The following is a 14,994-nucleotide window of genomic DNA, read 5'->3' as shown; positions in this document are numbered from 1 at the left end:
TCTGTTGACTAATGAGTTTGCCGACCACTGCCTTAGGGAAAAACACTTAAAAAACATTTTAATAATGCACTAATGTCTTTAACCTGAAGTCAAAACTTCTGGGTAAGGGTAATGCCTTAGCAGTGGTCGGCAAACTCATTAGTCCACATGCGGCTCGCGAGCCGCGGTTTGCCGACCACTGAGCTAGGGCTTGTTCTACTACTTTTGACTGAGATTCTTATAAACTGAATTTAAATGCTTTCATTTGTGATTTGAGTATTTTCTATAAAACCACTAACAACACATAGAAGAATAAAAAAAAATTAAATCTGTTACCTGCACAAAATATCCTTAGCTGCTGGACCGGTGATATAAGTTGCAAATGAGTGGTAAACAGATCAACAAATGCTCCAGGATAAATAATGAAGAGAAAAATTCCAAAGCCATTAAATCGAACTTGTTCCCTAAGAAATTACATAAGAGAAAGAAATTTAGCACTAGTATTACACTTATAAAATTAATAACGTATGTAATTTTAGTACTTCCCACTGTAGTTCAAATTCTTACTTGAAAAACAAGTCTCTCTGGACAGTCAAAAAGTTATACCTACATATGTGATTATCTAGCTATCATTTATCTACATCTCATAATTTTATAATAACGTACATATTTGGTCATCTATGAAAATGCATTTTATAAAATGGCATTCTGAAATAGACTTTTAACTTGAAAATTCTTAGAAACCAATATGCTGAACAAATAGCTTGAAATTAGTCATATATATAAAGAAAAGTTTAATATTTCTATGAGAAACTAAATAAAAAACATTTTTATGGTTTAGTCTGAATTATTTACTGAGGATACAGTAAAAAATATAATTCAATACATTATCTAAATATTTATATTTGTCTTAGGTATTATATTATTATTATTATTATTATTATTATTATTTTGTTAATCCTCACCTGATATTTTTCCATTGATTTTTAGGAGTAGAAGGGAGGTGGAGAGAGAGAAAGAAACATCTATGCCAGAGAGACACATCGATTGGTTGCCTCCCACACACGCCCCGACCAAGGCCAAGGAATGAGCCTACAACCAAGGTATGTGCCTGCCCTCGACCAGAATCGGAACCCAGGACCCTTCAGTATGCGGGCTGACACTCTATCCACTGAGCCAAACTTGCAAGGGCTGTATCTGCTATTATAAATGAAGGTAGAGGTTTATCTAAGTTTATTCATGTTAAACTAAGTACTGTTAAAAATGTATTATGCTCAGACTTTCCTTAGGAGAACTATATATCAATTCATCCTCTAAAAATGGAATTATACTTAACAGCCTCATAAGACCAAATAGTAACTCTGAAAAAAGCACTATCGAAATACACTGTGCTATCACTTAGTACTAAATATATCAGAGGACTGTATAATTCACTTTATCTTGGCAGTTGTGATTTTATAAAAAAAAAAAATTAACCACATTATACTGTGAATTATTAAACTGTTAATAACAATGCTTTTATATGTAAAACCCTAAGGGCTGCAAAGCTAAAAATGTGGAAGCAAAGGTGAAAGAGATTTTTAAAAAAAGGCAGCCACCCGCTTAAACCACTACACAGCACATCTGTGTAGCAGTAAGTGCTCTGTCAAGATGAGGGTTTATTGCCAATCTATAGACTCTTGTTCATAAGCAAGTGGAAAGTAATAAGAAGTGATCAAATCTTCTCATCAAAAACCTTTAATCAGGTCTATACACCGAAGGGATAAAACACATTCCCATTAGCATGTGTACTCCTTATGGCAGTAATTATCAGTGGGAGTGAAGGGGAGTTGTGACTCACCTTCTCGCCCATCGTGATTTTATAGGTTTAGGAGCCTTTAAAACAGTCAGCTATAATTATGATACATTTGGGTAGTCACAACAAAAAGAGGGCATGATACTTGAAGGAAGTCCCAGTTCTCATCCTCCCTTATCTTCTTCTGTGTTTCGATAGGCTATGAAATTTGTTAACAAACCCAGAGCTTTAAATGTTCTTGCTCTAGTTAGCAGAGGCCATGAGTTGAAGCAGGAAAGTATTTCAACTGGTAAGCCAAAGAAAGTACTAAGAAGGCAATGCAAAGGTATCAGCCTGACCCAATGATGAATAGAAAGATTAGGTTTCAGGATTACATGAAAATCATGAAGCACCATGAGGATATAACCGTGCTGGTAGAGGGCAACGGACAGAAAGACCCAGATTATAGCTATACATATGGTTAACTGAGCATATTCATCAATATATAAATCTCCTCTGCAAAAGAGAGGTACCTCAAAATAATAATTACAGATATACACTGGATAGCATGCACAGAAAGAAAAATATCAAATGTAGCAGATTTTAGTAATAAAATCTCCTAAATGCAAGCTGCTTTGCATGTAGTAGGAATAAAAAGGTAAATATCATTACCTAATGGCTGCTATCCCGTGTCCAATTTCATGTACAACACCACTAATGAGGACTGCAGCGAAGAAATAGGTCAGTTGGTTGACGGGTAAATTTATACCAGGAACCTATAAATTTCATAGACACAAGGATAAGCACACACTTGGGTACCAAGAGAACATGATGTCCACTTTGTATTAAAGCTTAAACTTCAAAGCTGATAGTTCTATAAACGAAAAATAATGTGAATATCAATGGTTCATTTTTTCATTTCTATCATAATAAAAGTAAAAACACCAGTCATTTTTTTTTGAAGTAGGCAGCTTTTGAATTAAGCAAAATACCAATTGAAAGAGAACAGGAAACACCAGGTTAAAAAGCTGAAATTTTAGCTTCCTGTAGTTTTCACCACGGGAAAGAATTAGAGAGCCTGGCACAGTGCCAGGGGCCAGGGAGTGTGAAGCGACATTGAAGGAGTCAGCTGGAAGCCTGATTTGGGAATTCTGGTTACAATTCCTAGTTCTTCCTCTATTCCTCTATATTGTTATTGCAGGGTTCCAAGTACTTATGTGAATAATATAGGAAGGATATCACCACCCCCATCAATGGATTTCCTTTTAGTATTCTCAACTTATATGAGAGTTGTTAATTAAAGGTAGTGTAATAAAGCGCCTTGTTGGTGTAGGAGTACTATACCCTCCATTACTTTGATTGCATCAGTTTGTGCAGTACATGGGTAGGAGCAAAGTGATACATAAATATTGTATTAAAATTGAAATTTAATGCAAAAGGTATGGCATTTGGAACATTCATACATATTAAGGATCTGTGAAGAATCACGAGTTGTCTTGTGCCCTAACTGGCTTGGCTCAGTGACTAGAGCAGGGGTCCTCAAACTTTTTAAACAGGGGGCCAATTCACTATCCCTCAGACCGTTGGAGGGCCAGACTATAGTTTTAAAAAAAACTATGAACAAATTCCTATGCACACTGCACATATCTTATTTTGAAGTAAAAAAAGAAAACGGCAAAAACACCCGCATGTGGCCCGCGGGCCGTAGTTTGAGGACGCCTGGACTAGAGCGTTGGCCTGCAGACCAAAGGGTCCTGGGTTCAATTCCAGTCAAGGGCATGAACCTTGGTTGCAGGCTCCTCCCCAGCCTGGGCCCTGGTTGGGGCTCCTGCAGGAGGCAAACAATCGATGTGTTTCTCTCACATCGATGTTTCTCTCTGACTTTCCCTCTCTCTTCCAATCTCCCTAAAATTCAATGGAAAAATATTCTCAGGTGAGGATTAACAACAACAAAAAGTTGTCTTGCAAACATGTGCTCCTAAGATGTTGTATAGGTATTCAGCATTGCATACACAAGGGAAGTTTGCGATTTAAGGGCTGCATGACAAATTATTTATTTTATTTTAAAAAATATATTTTTAATTGATTTTTTACAGAGAGGAAGGGAGAGAGAACTAGAAACATTGATGAGAGAGAAACATCAATCAGCTGCCTCCTGCACACTCCCTACTGGGGATGTGCCCGCAACCAAGGTACATGCCCTTGACAGGAATTGAACTGGACCCTTGAGTCCGCAGGCCGACGCTTTATCCACTGAGCCAAACCGGTTAGGGCTTATTTTATTTTTTAAATATACTTTTCATTGTTGATAGTATTACAGATATTTCCCCTTTCCCCCTCCTTTACCCCCCTCTAAATTATTATTTTTTTAGATACCCAAGAATCTGCTCCTAAGATAAATAATCACTCCCAAGTTATGTCAATTGTTAAGGAGAGATTCTATAAAATAGGCTAAGTGGGGCCCACCAGGCATTAATACTATACTGAGCATCTATTTCTCACAGTCCAGGAGTTGGGACCCTGAAGGTATCCTTCTGGAGGAAATTCCTCCTTTCTATTATTAATTATTGTTTTAAATTAATTATAAAATATGTCTAAAGCAGGAAAACTTGAAAACTCAAAAGATAAAGAGAAGCCTATAATCTTGTTCCCAGAACACAAAAACCATTCTCCATGTTTTGATGCATGTCTTTCTATCTTTTCGTGTACACATATTTTTTTAAATTGGGCTTTTATTATGAATACTAGAGCCCTGGTGCACGAAATTTGAGCACTGGCGGGGGGGGGGGGGGGCCCTCAGCCCAGCCTGCACCCTCTCGCAGTCCGGGAGCCCCATGATCGATCACCCTGCAGAGGGAGGCCTCGCCCGCCGGCCAGTGGCCTGGGCCTCCCTCTGCGGGGCAATTGTGGGGCGATGGCGGGGCCCCCCACCAATTGAATCGCACTGGCCTTGGCTGGCCTGGGACCAGTAAGTGTCATAGGGTGGTTGTCCGGACAGTCATTTTGCTGTTCGGCTGTTTGGCCAGCTTACATATTACGCTTTTATTATTATAGATGGTTTTAAAATCTGACCCTTTCATTTAGTAGTTCCACAAAAATTTTCCCATGAGTATTTTCTGATTCAACATGTTTTTAACAGCTGCATTTTATTCTATGGAATAGATTGTTGGGCATTTAATTGTCTTAAAAGATTCTGCTTTTATTTTGTTTTGTTAATCCTCACCAGAGGATATTTTTCCAATGATTTTTAGAGAAAGTGGAAGGGAAAGGGAGAGACAGAGAGAAACATCGATGTGAAAGAGACACATCGATTGGTTGCCTACTGCACACACTCAGATGAGGGCTGGGGAACCTGCACCAAGGTACGTGCCATTGACGGGAATCGAACCCAGGACTATTCAGTCTGCAGGCTGATGCTCTCTATCCACTGAGCCAAACTGGCTAGGGCTAAGTTTCTGCTCTTATAAATACTATAATAAACATACTTAGACACATATATCCAAATATTTTGGGGGGATAAATTATTAGACAAGCATGGTTGGTTCAGGCTCCAGAGAAATATCCCCTGGGTTAGACAGTCTGCCTCCATCACTAATTTGCTAAGTGACCTGGAGAAAATTCGATTATTTCCCCAACACTTCAATTTCCTCATCATTAAAATGGAAACAACCACATTTACATAAGAGAGTAATTTTAAGGATTACATGAGATAATCCTTGTCCAATGTTTAAAATTATGCCTCACAGAGAGGGTAACAAATGCTATTATTACACAAAATCTAAAGGACTTTCATACATACCAAACTGCTAACAGCAGACACTTCCATAACTTGGGCAAGCTCATTTTATTCAAATCGGCAATTTGAGAGAAATACAAAGCATCCCGCCCTAGCCGGTTTGGCTCAGTGAATAGAGCGTTGGCCTGCGGACCAAAAGGTCCCAGGTTTGATTCCGGTCAAGGGCACATACCTCGGTTGCAGGCTCCTCCCCAGCCCGGGCCCTGGTTGGGGCATGTGCAGGAGGCAACCACTCAATGTGTTTCTCTCACATCGATGTTTCTCTCTGTCTTTCCCTCTCTTCTACTCTCCCTAAAAAAAATCAATGGAAAAATATCCGCGGGTGAGGATTAAAAAAAAAAAAAAAAGCATTCCATTGTTTTGATGTATATTTCTTTGATCATTATTAAAGCTGTACTTTCCCCCTACTTTTGACCCCTGATAGGTCTTTTGAGAGTAGCCTATTCATGACTTGCCTATTTTTTTCTTTTAGAGTATTCATATTTTTCTTATTGATCTGTAAGATAACTTTGAATATTAATTATCAGTCCTCTGTAATACATCACAAATGTATTTACAAGTTTCTTTGCCTTTAGTTTTTTATATATAAAAATGTTATGTAATCAAATCTATCAATATTCCTGTTTTCTGCCATTAGTTTTATGCTTATGTCTTCCTTATTCTGTGTTCACATAAACAGAAACCTGTTTTTTTCTTTTCAAGATCTTTTATGATTTCATGTTTTAATTTTAATTCATTCAATTTTAGTTTATTTTTGTGTACAACAGAGGACTTTCACTTTTAAGTCTCCTTTAGTAACTGAAGAGGAGATTCAAACCATGCTGCATGGACAGCTTTCTAAATTCATTAGCAATTCCAAGTGTCTTTTCCTTAGTTTTCATAATTATCATTTTTGACATATACATAAAATTTCACTGAATGACAATCCCATAATTTATCCATTTGTGTATTATATATTGTGGTTGTTTCCAGTTCTTCATAGTAATAAATAATATTAGGGAAAATACTACTTTTGATTAATACTACTTTTTCTATATTTAGGCCAATTATGATGCTGATTATGTAGTCCTCTTTACCCAGACCCTACTCAGCACCTCTTTTCAAGAACATCAGTGGATCTTTTTCTACATACCAACTTCATTCCCATGTTGTGAGGCATCTTTCTGTTCAGATTAGTAGTTTCCTTTTCTCTGACCCCTTTCTAAATTTATGTACTGAAGATTAATTCTCAAGCATTCTCACTATATCACAAAGTATCCTGATTACTTTGCCTTTATGTCAAATAAATCAATAGGCTTGATCTAATATAATAGGACAGCAGTTTTCAACTGGTGTGCTATAAGAATTTTTAAAACATGCAATACCTGAGTATTTAATCAGGGGCACTGACCTCTTCTCTTAGATTGCCAAATAAAAAAATGACAACAGCCGCCCTAGCCAGTTTGGCTCAGTGGATTGAGTGTTGGCCTGCGGACTGAAGGGTCCCGGGTTCGATTCCAGTCAAAGGCAGGTACCTCAGTTGCAGGCTCTATCCCCAGCCCTGGTTGAGGTGCATGTGGCAGGCAACCAATCAATGTATCTCTCACATCAATGTTTCTCTCTGTCTCTCCCCCTCCCTTCCACTCTCTCTAAAAAATCAATGGAAAAATATCCTCAGGTGAGGATTAACAGCAACAAAAAAATTACAACAGCCAACACAACAAAAGCTGCCTGGTGTGAATGCTCTGCCCTGAACCATATAAATAGGTCATATAATTGGGTTACATCTTATTGGTCATGTGACATAATAATGTTGAGTCTGACTGGTTAATTCTTGGCATCAGAAATCCTATATAATAAAGAGGTAATATGCAAATTAACCCTCATACCCTTACAAGATGGCTGCCTATGACCAGGCAGGCAGGGGGGTTAGTGAGGGACGACCAAATGATTGAACAAGCAGGCTGCATGGGGCGAGCAGGCCGGCAGGGAGGTTAATGAGGGACGACCAAACAACTGAACAAGCAGGCTGCATGGGGCGACCAGGCCGGCAGGGGGGTTAGTGAGGAACAACCAAACGACTAAACAAGCAGGCTGCATGGGGCGACCAGGCCAGCCAGGGGGTTAGTGAGGGATGACCTAACGATTGATTATTTCAATAAAGGGGTGGGGTGTTTAGGCTGGTGGAGGGCAGTAAGAGGCCACTAGTCTGGTGGGGGGGCAGTGAGGGGCGACTAGGCTGGCGGGAGGGGCAGTTGGGGGGGACCAGGCCAGCAGGAGGGGGGCAATTAGGGGCAACCAGGTCGGCAGGGGGGGCCAGTAAGGGGTGACCAGGCCGGCAGGTGGGGGCAGTAAGGGGTGACCAGGTCGGCAGAGGGGGGGGGCAGTTAGGAGCGACCAGGCCAGCAGGGGGGGGGGCAGTTGGGGGCGACCTGACCAGCAGGGGGGGGCAGTTAGGGACGATCAGGCTGGTGGGGGGGGGCAGTTAGGGGCAACTAGGCAGGCAGGCAGGTGAGCGATTAGGAGCTAGCAGTCCAGGATTGTGAGAGGGCAGTTGGACATCCCCCAAGGGGTCCTGGATTGGAGAGGGTGCAGGCTAGGCTGAGGGGACCCTCCCCCCCATGTACGAATTTCGTGCACCGGGCCTCTAGTACTTATATACAAGTATAGGCACCTGATTTTTTAAAAGTTACTTTGGAGCAAAAGGGTAGGTAATTATTATTATTATTTTGGTAAATCAATCAAAATTATACTTATTTTTTTGCCAAATTGTAAAAAAAGTATTTTTTTGGTGTGCCGCAGAATTTTAGTAATCATTGGTGTGTGCCACGAGATGAAAAAGGTTGAAAATTGCTGCAATAGGACATTGGTTCTTTCTCTTTATTATTTTATAGATATAACAATGAGATAAGGTAAGGATCTGAGCATGTGATTATACCAACAGATGGTAGGTCTTAATTGCTAGCAATAGTACGCAACTGCCCATCTGTCTTGGCCGTGATCAAACAGGGTATTAGATGTACCAGAATACTGATCTCTCAACAACAGAGTGCCAGGTTTTGGGGAATTAATACTGAACCAGACTGTACGGAATTATAAGGTAAACAGAAAGTATGTTCTCTAAGCTACCAGAGCTCATATCAAAGTCAGGAGATAACATTCTTAAACATATACATAAATATGCACAGTGAACTACAGAGGGCAGTTGACTTCTTGCTTGTTCCAAAGCATGACTCTGAGCTCTATGAATAAAATGAGAAGCAAAAAGAAGAAATTATTTCTTCTTTGCATAACATTTTGCCATTCTAATCCTAGCAGGCAGAAAGGACAATGGTTATATTTTCTCTAAATCTACTTCTTTCTCTACTATTCTCTTCTTGGCAAACAATAACTAATTGGGGATATCCCCAGAGTTATCCTAAACTCTCCCTTCTTTAGCCTCACATTCAATTAATGGCCAAGGCCTGAGAACTCCACTCCAATAGATACCTTAAATCTACCCCCTTCATTCTACTTAACACTAATTTAGTTTAGATCTTTATCACTTCTAACATGAATATTCCAACTGCCCTCTTAAATGGTTTCCCCATCTCACCTACTTTGGTTCATTTTGCATAGACCTGTTATCTATAGGTAAAATCAAAACTTCTTAGAATGGCCCTTCATAACCCAGACCCTACCTATATCTCCCATCTTATCTCCTGTACCATACACCTTCCGCCATATACCTCCTAGACATGTCAAAGTTACTTTATAGAAGTACTGGTCTTTCTTAAGGGAGTAGAGTATGATGGCTCTGAGGTCAGTGGTGGATGAGTGATGGAGGGCCCCCCCCCCCAATTTACTAGCTGTGACCATAGGCAGGTGACTTAACATCTCTGTGCCTTGGTTTTCTCATCTGTGAAACGTATCTCCAGATTGTTATAAAAATAAAATAAAATGGGCACAAAAACCTCACACAGGAAGCACTGCATATTCACTAGGTTTTATTATTACTATTATTATTTCCTTCACCTTTCCATGTTATTTGGTTTCCTCTGTTACTGAGATGCTCAATTGCCATCTTCCTTTCCCAGGCTATGTGGATTCTCTTCACCCTTCCCTTGAAGCACTCCTCTACTCTCTCCCCAGCGGCAGGCCCATCTCAGCACGCCTTCTTTCTGTTCCTATAGCACCTTCTGCTCTGTCCAACTGTAGCATAAGCATAGCAGCTCTCCCTCTAAACTAAAACCTCCATGACTGCTAGGAATGGATTTTGTTCCCTGTATAAGCAGGACTCAACACAGGACCAAGAGGCAGAATACACACATTAAATGTTTGCTGAAGAAATAAGTCATCTCTTCCAAGGCCTCACCTGGAAAATTAACTTCTTTTAACCTCTAAGAAATAGCTATTACCATAGGGGAGTTTCTTTTTTAAAAAAATATATTTTTATTTATTTCAATAAATCAATAAAAGGGAGAGGGAGAGAGAGACAGAAATATCAATGATGAGAGAGAATCATTGATCTGTTGCCTCCTGCCCGCCCCCCACTGGGGACCGAGCCCGCAACCCGGGCATGTGCCCTTGACCGGAATCAAACCCGAGACTCTTTAGTCCACAGGTCGATGCACTATCCACTGAGCCAAACCAGCTAGGGCGTAGGAGAGATTCTTTATCATTCGCTATAAATGACTTCTAAATTTTCCCATAGTGACCCAGCCTATAGAAGCCACAAAGAGATGAGTTTTAAAAAAATCTGTCACTAGCTCTTAAACAGTCTATTCCGTTAATAAGAATATGATTAAACCCTAACCGGTTTGGCTCAGTGGATAGAGCGTCGGCCTGCGGACTGAAAGGTCCCAGGTTCGATTCCGGTCAAGGGCATGTACCTTGGTTGCGGGCACATCCCCAGTGGGGGGTGTGCAGGAGGCAGCTGATTGATGTTTCTCTCTCATCGATGTTTCTAACTCTCTATCCCTCTCCCTTCCTCTCTGTAAAAAAATCAATAAAATATATATTTTAAAAAAAGAATATCATTAAAAACATAACATATCTGACTCATGGAAATGAAAACTATAAATTAAAATTTTTGAAATAAAAGTTAGCCAATGGAAAATCACTCTTCCAAACTCTAGAGCAGGAATTAATAAGGTATATAGGTTTACAGAAGTGCTTTAAAATGAGAATTATTATAGAGATCTTAAATCACCATGCTTATTCTTTTATAGTAACAATCATTTAACACCTCAAGACAACACATATTAAATCAAAACCTGTGTAATGTTGACAGTCTTAATGATGGTCCATTTGTTCTGTTACCTCTATTATCGCTGCTACTACATATTGCAGCAATTCTTTGCTATATTCTTACTAATATTTTTGTTTAGGGAGATAATTTGAGAAATCATGCAACTTTTATTTTCATATTTATATTACAGATAGGAGTTATGCTATCCAAAAGAAATTATCTTATATCTATGTTTCAAAAGTTACTTAAAGCAAAAAGAAGGCACTTACCACAACTTGAAGCACTTGTTCGTTGTGAAGTGAGGAGGAGGAGGAAGAGGAAGAAGAGGAGGAAGAGGAGGAAGAAGAAGAAGAGGAGGAGGAAGAAGAGGAAGAAGAGGAGGAAGAATAAGAAGTGGAAGAGTCAGCCATCATTTGTGCTAAAGTCTGCATCAACGTTTTCCCCAGGAGAAAAAAAGAGCTAAACATGGCAATGACACCAAACACCATTCCAAAATTGAACCTGTTAAGAGGAAAAAATTGCGTAAGTGTACAATTTTTCATAATTCATGGGCTAAAAAATTCATTGACCAGGCACATTTCATAGCTTCAAAATGTGTAAAAAATTCCAGTACCCCTATCTCTTTTTTCTTATCTGAACTCCAGATCTGTAATTGAAGCACAGGCTCTAGTCTATCTAAGCTGTTCTAATAACTTACATTTCTCTCATAACTGAAGCGGCTGAATATTCTTTCCAATAAAAAGTTTTGTTTCCTGTCTTTTGCTCATTTACATAGCATTGTTTTGGTCTTGTTCTCATATAGCTATGAAAGTTCTTTTGACATTATATAGACATCCATTTTTTTTATCCATTCTTTTTTATTTACTGATTCTATTATTTGCATCTTATTTTAGCTATATTTTGTGATGAGCTTAAATACTAACATGGTAAAATTTAATGATAGTTTTTTTTTCCTTTTGCTGTTTTAATAATTAGAAGTTACCCTTATATCTATTACATTTTCTAACTTTTTGATAAGTTGTATTTTTCAAGGAACTTATCTATTTCATCTAAATGGTTAAATTTATAGGCATAGAATTGTTCAAAATAGTTTCATTTTTTAAAATGTCTATAGGATCTGTACTAATGTTCCATTTTTCAATTCTGAACTTTAGTTACGTGTGTGATCTTTTTTTCTTGATCAGTCATGGTAGGGAGTTTATCAATTTTATTAATCTTTTCAAAGAACCAATTTTTGGTTTTACTGATTTTCTCTATGATACACTTTTTACTTCACTGATTTCTGCTCTTTATTACTTCCTGCTTTTTATTTTCTTGGCTTTGATTTGCTGGCGCATTTACCGCTTTTCGATGATCTATTTACATTTAGCACTACTCCATTTGGAGCTAAATTTTTAACAAAAAGCAATTTAGACAATGGCCCCCAAACTCCCATATTAGAAATTCTCTCAATTACAAAACATGTCTGTCTCTAGGGTATTCCAGAGATGATCGGAAACCCTTTAACCATAAACGCTATATATTCCATGATTTTTAATTTTTTTTTTAACTAAAGAAGTATGCTTGGCATTGCAAGGGGGCTCCAGGACCCCAACACTGCAATCTGGCTAGCCATTTTCCCACGTGGTTTGTGCATATGCCTTACTGGTTGTTAAATGTTTTTAAAATCCTCCTCCTGGAGGAATATCACAAAAAAAAGTATAAGGGAAAACATGCAGACTTTTGGGCATCCTATGACTCCCAGGACCCACGTTCCTATGTGTGATGATGGGGGAGAGAATTCTCCAGGATTACCTTCCTGATGAAAAAGGCTCCATAGGTTTTTTGCTTTTCTATTAGTGTACAATGTACAGAATAAAGTGAGCAAGTCTAAAGTGTACAGCTCACTGAATTTTTACATATGTGCACCCATGTATCTACCATCCAGATGAAGATATAGAACTTTGCCCTGGTTGGGTGGCCCACTTGCATGGAGCAGTGTCCCAGGCACCAAAAGGTTGTGGGTTCAATTCCCAGTTGGGGCACATACATAGGTTGCAGGTTTAATCCCCGGTTAGGGCATATATGAGACAATCAATCGATAGTTTTCTCTCACATCGATGTTTTTCTTTCTTTCTCTCTCAATCTCTCCCTTCCTCTCTCTCTAAAATCAATAAAACCACATCTCTGGGTGAGGATTTTAAATAAAAATATAGAATCTTGATTTTTAATGTATGCAAAAGCACAATGATGCAATCTCATAAGTTTATATAAAACCAGAAAATTTCTACACTGTCAACATTTTTAAAACTCAGGAGTTTGGAATATGATGGAAACAGTTCCATTAACAAGCATTTCTCATGATCACAATGACTAATTTAAACCAAAAAAAGAAAAAGAAAACGAAGCATACCATTGGTAAAGCATCCTTGCTTTCCGCCGTCCCCAACTATAAAAGGCACGATTGAAAACAGCCGTTTGCCATCTTATGTGAAAAGGGGAGATGCTCAAGCCATTGTTTTCCAGCCAGTCTTCATAAGAATGCTTAAAATACACAGATGACTAAAAGAGAAAGAAACGTTCCACGCCATTCAATTTTGAAGAACAATTTATAATGTTTAAGAAAATTAAAAAATTGCTCTTTTCTATAGGAAAGCAAGATACTGACTGCTCAAATGCCCATAATGTTAAAGCTTTATGTTCAGTCCTCAGTTAAAGGAAAGGCCTCACATTAGCTGGTCTGCTGAAGTTAGGGTCGGGCAAACTAGAGCCCATGGGCCAAATCTGGCCTACAGCCTGTTTTTGCACTGCCTATGAACTAAGGGTGGTTTTTATCTTTAAGAGATTGTACAAAGACAGCAACAACAACCAAATAAGAATATGCAGCACCCTGTGTGGCCCACAAAGCCTAAACTAGTATCTGACCCTTTTACAGAAAAGGTTTGCCGACCTCTGCCGAGAACAGCATGGTCCAAATAGAAATATGTGAGCCACAAATGCCGGCCACAATTCAATTTATATAATTTTAAATTTCCTTGTAGGCAATATTTAAAAAGTTGTAATTAATTTAAATACATTTTCAACTCAAATCAATATAAAAAATAGTGTGCTGGGTCAGTGGTCGGCAAACTCATTAGTCAACAGAGCCAAATATCAACAGTACAACGATGGAAATTTCTTTTGAGAGCCACATTTTTTAAACTTAAACTTCTTCTAACGCCACTTCTTCAAAATAGACTCGCCCAGGCCGTGGTATTGTGTGGAAGAACCACACTCAAGGGGCCAAAGAGCCGCATGTGGCTCGCGAGCCGCAGTTTGCCGACCACGGTACTGGGTGACATCAGAGGAATGGTAGCATGAGAGATCCCTTCGGTCTTTCCCCTTGAAGTTTCAACAATTTCAACAAAGGACTCCCTGCTCAACGCACAAACATGTCTGAGAAACCGCACGCTGAAACATCTAAAAGGTGGGCAAATGGGAGCAAACTGGGAAGGCTAGAAGGGGAAAAGCTGAGGCTAGCCACGGACGCAGCCCTGCAGCTGGGAACTCACAAAGGGGCTCAGTGTGGAGAGGGAAGGAAGCAGGTTGTGGCCATCACGCCCTTCCGTCAAGAAAAGCAAAGAGATTTAATGAGCATTCCTGCAGGTGCAGACAGTACAAGCTGCAGCTGAGCCCAGTGACCTGGGCAGGGACAAAGCACAGAGGTGTGCCCTCGGTTGTCTGGCAATCGGCATTCCAGGCAGAGAAACAAAGCCACAGGGTCCGGTGGAGAGGGGGAGGGTGGTGTGTGTGTGTGTGTGGGGGGGGGATGTCAGGGGGCACGGAACAATGCAAAGGTCCACTGGTTGGCACTGACAGGAGGGCAAAGCAACAAAAGAGGTGGCCGGGTTCCCCAACATCACTCCGCTGCCATGCACTGTGGCTACACTGCCAGCAGCATATGGCTGCAGGGAACAGCATATGGCTACAGGGAACAGCACTGGGAATAAATAAATGGATAAATTCCTACAAATATGTAACTTTCCTAGACTGAATCATGAAGAATTAGGAAACTTAAATAGATCAGTCAACAGTGAGGAAATTGAAACAATTATCAAAAACCTCCCCAAAAATAATAGTTCAGGACCAGGTGGCTTTGTTTTGAATTCTACCAAACATTCAAAGATTTGATACCTATCCTTCTCAAACTCCTCAAAAAAATTGAAGAAGAGACGATACTTCCTAACACATTTTATGAGGCCAACATAACCCTGATAT

General features: G+C 39.5%; 1 protein-coding gene across 1 annotated transcript in view; it reads right to left on the bottom strand.

The window, feature by feature from the left end:
- The window catches only part of MBTPS2 (membrane bound transcription factor peptidase, site 2), a 50,786-nt gene that overhangs the window by 29,205 nt on the left and 6,587 nt on the right, over window positions 1-14,994 (bottom strand). The window contains exons 2-5 of the mRNA XM_079765153.1: window positions 13,151-13,299; window positions 11,028-11,259; window positions 2,426-2,529; window positions 316-443 (exon numbers count right to left, since the gene is read on the bottom strand). Of these exons, the coding sequence (XP_079621279.1) occupies window positions 316-443; window positions 2,426-2,529; window positions 11,028-11,259; window positions 13,151-13,299 (613 nt within the window). The remainder of the gene's footprint in view (window positions 1-315; window positions 444-2,425; window positions 2,530-11,027; window positions 11,260-13,150; window positions 13,300-14,994) is intronic.

Source organism: Cnephaeus nilssonii, assembly GCF_951640355.1.
Source record: "Cnephaeus nilssonii genome assembly, chromosome: X".
NCBI classification, from domain to species: Eukaryota; Metazoa; Chordata; class Mammalia; order Chiroptera; family Vespertilionidae; genus Cnephaeus; species Cnephaeus nilssonii.
This window is presented reverse-complemented; position numbering and strand designations above follow the sequence as displayed.